The sequence below is a fragment of the Pithys albifrons genome, chromosome 14 (genome assembly GCF_047495875.1).
Source record: "Pithys albifrons albifrons isolate INPA30051 chromosome 14, PitAlb_v1, whole genome shotgun sequence".
NCBI classification, from domain to species: domain Eukaryota; kingdom Metazoa; phylum Chordata; class Aves; order Passeriformes; family Thamnophilidae; genus Pithys; species Pithys albifrons.
In genome coordinates, this window is record NC_092471.1 from 17,533,422 (window position 1) to 17,537,275 (window position 3,854).

The 3,854-nt window shown below is 58.1% G+C and overlaps 1 protein-coding gene across 1 annotated transcript; it reads right to left on the reverse strand.

The window, feature by feature from the left end:
- Positions 1 to 1,212: 1,212 nt before the first annotated feature.
- LOC139678468 (transcription factor SOX-3-like) lies at positions 1,213 to 3,337 on the reverse strand. Its single transcript, XM_071569323.1, has one exon. The coding sequence runs from the start codon at positions 2,965 to 2,967 to the stop codon at positions 2,014 to 2,016; it is 954 nt and encodes a 317-aa protein (XP_071425424.1). The 5' UTR covers positions 2,968 to 3,337; the 3' UTR covers positions 1,213 to 2,013.
- Positions 3,338 to 3,854: the final 517 nt, after the last annotated feature.

Here is a 3,854-nt window from a genome sequence, read left to right on the forward strand (position 1 = left end):
TGCGTCCCGGCAGAGAAAGCAGGAGTCGCTGCCGGGGCATCCACGCAGCGGGACGGGGAGGCAGCGCAGGGCCCCGGCCGGGCGGAAAGCAGCGAGGCAGGGAACGCGGCTCCCCCTCCTCCCCCTCCCTCCTCGGACACTCGAGGGGCGTAAAGTCCCCCCGGAGCCGGCCGAAGAGGCCCCTGTAGCCAGACTCAAGCACAGCCAGCGCCCTCCAGTTCCTTTTCCTTCTGTACCAAGACAAGCAGCGGAAGGTCACCGGGAGCAGGCGGGGATGCACTGCGGTACCCAGGACGATCTGGCTTCTGAGAGGCCGACGGGAGTGGCGAGGTCAGACCCAGGCCCGCCCGAGGAGCTGAGGGCACGCGTGGGGGCCCGACCGGACCACGGCTTGTGCCCCCAGAGCAGAGGGAGGGCGAAGCGATGCTCAGCTCCTCCGGCTGCCCCGGGGCTCCACCGGGTCTGGTTCCGCAGCGCCCACGGAAACAGGGCCAGGAGTAGCACAGATCCCTGGATAGGAGGAAAAAAAAAAGGCGGGGGAAGAAAAGTTGTCCAGACTAAAAGCATTCGTAAAACATATTGAAAATATTCAATTATTTATTTCCTCTGGGGATTCCTGTATCCATTCATTTTTAATGAAGTCTAATTAAGAGTTCCCCAACGGGTTTTACTTCAGTAAATATTTCAGATGAGCTCGGGCTTCCAGGCAAATCCTCCAGACAAAAAAAGCAAACAAACAAAAAAACCCCACAACAAAACCCAAAACCCAAAACCACAAAGAAACAAAAACACACACAAAAACTCGAACAAAAAAAAAAAAAAAAAACAAAATAGAAGCGGAGACGTAATCCCCTTCCCTCCCCGTCGGCCGAGAGAAACCAGCCGGGCGGAGAGGCAACAAGTGGCCACGACTCGCAGAGCGGCAGGTTGGGCAGCGCAGCGACGCTTCCCCGATGCGAGTCCCGCTTTCCTTTAGAAGAAAACAAACCCGGAAGATCGCGCTCTCTCCCTTCCACCCATCGAAAACACAACACGATGCGGCAGCCGCAGAAAACCAGCCGAAAAGCGACAACAGCTGCTGCAGCGGGGCAGTGGGACCGCGGCTACTGCGGGGACCCCCTGGACGGAGCCCCGCACTGCCTCGGTCCGCGCCACCGCAGCCGCCGAGGGACCGGCCGCAAGCCCGCACAAACCGCCCGGAGACCGCCGACGTGCCTGATATAAAATTTATTGATCTCTCTTCGTATGGAAGAAGGAACCAATCGAGGACTAGGAACAGGGAAAGGGTATTTCGATGACTTATTTTCTTGGAAGGAATCCGGTAACAAAACTAAAACGTTTCTTCATCCGATATGTCAAAACGTGGTTCACAGTAAAATTCACGAATCAGTTTACATAAGTTTACAGCTTAAGAAAAACCAAGACACACAACTTACTATAAATAAAAGAACTGCTTTTGCGACCCGCACAGCTCTGCTCTCTCGCATCTCCCTTTTCTCTCTTTTTTTTTTTTAAGGAATAAACCCCTAAATTTTAAAAGTCGTGAAAGCTACAGATTGTGGGTAGAAACAAGTCGGTAACAAAACACTTAATAAACCACGACGATTATATGAACTGAGTTTAAAAACAAAAGCCCGCGGGTTTTGTTTTATATCATTGCAGCGTTAGCAATCAAACTGGAAGATGCAAGAACTTTTTAAAAACTTTCAAGCGAATGAAACAGTGGCAAACCTAGCCGAAACCAAGAAAGAAGTTGCCGTGGTTTGAAAACTTCACAGCGGCTTCTAGGAGGCAAGAGTTGTGCTCTATTAAAATAACAGCTTGCTCAAATATTATTTCCTTTACAAAAAAAAAAAAAAAAAAAAGAACACAACTAACGGATTTCCTTTTCAAATTTCTCCAAAGTTAGTATTAAGTCTGCTAAGCCGAGCAGCACTGCCGTACGTCCCGGTGTAGTAAGGGAGCGGTGGTGGGTTAGGGATTAAGACGGGGATCCGTCCGGAGCAGTCAAGTTTATATGTGAGTTAGTGGTACGGTACCATTCACGCCAGTCCCGGCACTCTGGTAGTGCTGGTGGACGCTGTGTAACCTGCTGCCCTGCAGGGCGGAAGGGTCTGTGGCATCCCCCCCGGGGGGCAGGTACATGCTGATCATATCCCGCAGGTCTCCCAGGCAGGCCCTCTGCGAGTGGGAAGTGATGGCCGGAGGCGGCGAGCTTGGCTCGGATTTCACCACGGAGCCCATGGAGCCCAGGCTCATGGCCGTGGAGGGCTGCTGGCCGTAGGCGGCGGGGGACATGCTGTAGGTGGAGGCGGCGTTCATGTAGGTCTGGGCCGTGGACATCATGGGGCTGTACTGCAGGCCCGTCATGTCATAGCGGTGCATCTGCTGCAACTGCGGGCTGTTCATGCCCGGGTGCTGGCTGTAGCCCAGCTGGTCTTGCATCAGTGAGTAAGCCCCGTTTGTCCAGCCGTTCATATGGGCATAAGTGTCAATCCTCTGCCCCACCCCGACGGGGCTGCTCACCGCGTTGCCCCCGCCCGGGGCCAGCAGGTTGCCGGGCAGCGAGTATTTGTCCTTCTTCAGCAAGGTCTTGGTCTTCCTCCGAGGCCGGTATTTGTAATCCGGATACTCCTTCATGTGCACGGCCCGCAGCCGCTTGGCCTCGTCGATGAAGGGCCGTTTCTCGGCGTCGCTCAGCAGCTTCCAGTCGGCCCCGAGGCGCTTGCTGATCTCCGAGTTGTGCATCTTGGGGTTCTCCTGGGCCATCTTCCGCCGCTGCCCGCGCGACCACACCATGAAGGCGTTCATGGGGCGCTTCACGCGGTCCTGGTCCGAGCCCGCTCCCCCTCCGCTGCCCCCACCGCCTCCACCGCCTTTGCCGTTGCTCCCCGGAGTGGGGTTGCCCCCGGTGTTGCCCGGCGTCGGTTGCGGCGCCTTGATCTCCGTCTCCAGCATGCTGTACATGGCCGGGGCCGGCAAAAGGTGCGCCAGGGTGGCGGGCAGGCGGGCACCGAGCGAGGAAGTCAGGAGGAAGAAAAAAAAATCAACCAAACAAAACAGAAAGAAAAAAACTTGCCTCGGCGGCTGCTATGAGAGAAAGAGGAAGTTTCTCTTCAGAGGCGTCGCTCCCCAAGGTGCCCGTAGCGGTGGTGCTACGGCGGCAGCGCGGTGCAGAATAGCTCCCGCGGGCGATGAGCACACAAATCCCGGGGGTCCGTGATTGACGGGCTATAAATGAGGGGGCGGTGGCCAATCAGCGAGCGGTTCCCGACAGCCCCACGCCGATAACTGACCGGCCGGGGGTTGGAGGGACCCCAGGCTCGGTGATGTTGGGGATATGGGCTCTGGGCCACTCCCGTCGCGACCTGCAGCCCCCGGGCCCTGCATCTGCCCCCGGCTCTGAGCGACGGAATGGGGCAGAGGAGCTGATGGGGCTCCTGCAGCTGCCGGCAGTGCCGCGGGGGAAGGAGCGGGACCGGGTGCGAAGAGGGTCAGAGCTGCCCTGCGGGGCTGCGGGAGGAGGAGCGGGGCGGAGCGCTGCGCTGTAAGTGGGAGCCGTGCGTGCACTGGGCACAAAGAGGTCTGGGGCTCCCGGGCATATGCCAAGACCGGAGAAGCTGCCTGGAGATGGAGCGAGCCCGCGCTCCCCGAAGCGGATGAAAGGGCGGGGGAACAGACGAGCTAAACTTTTCCATTTCTGAGCCCTCGCCTGAGGGAGAACCCACGTTGCCTTGTAGGGCCCGGGTACGGCTGCCAGGCACTCCGTCCCGACGGGAGAGGGGCAGCCCCCGCGGCAACACGCGGAGGAGGCGGCGGTGAGGTGCGAGTGGGGCCAGGCTGGCGGCCGACCG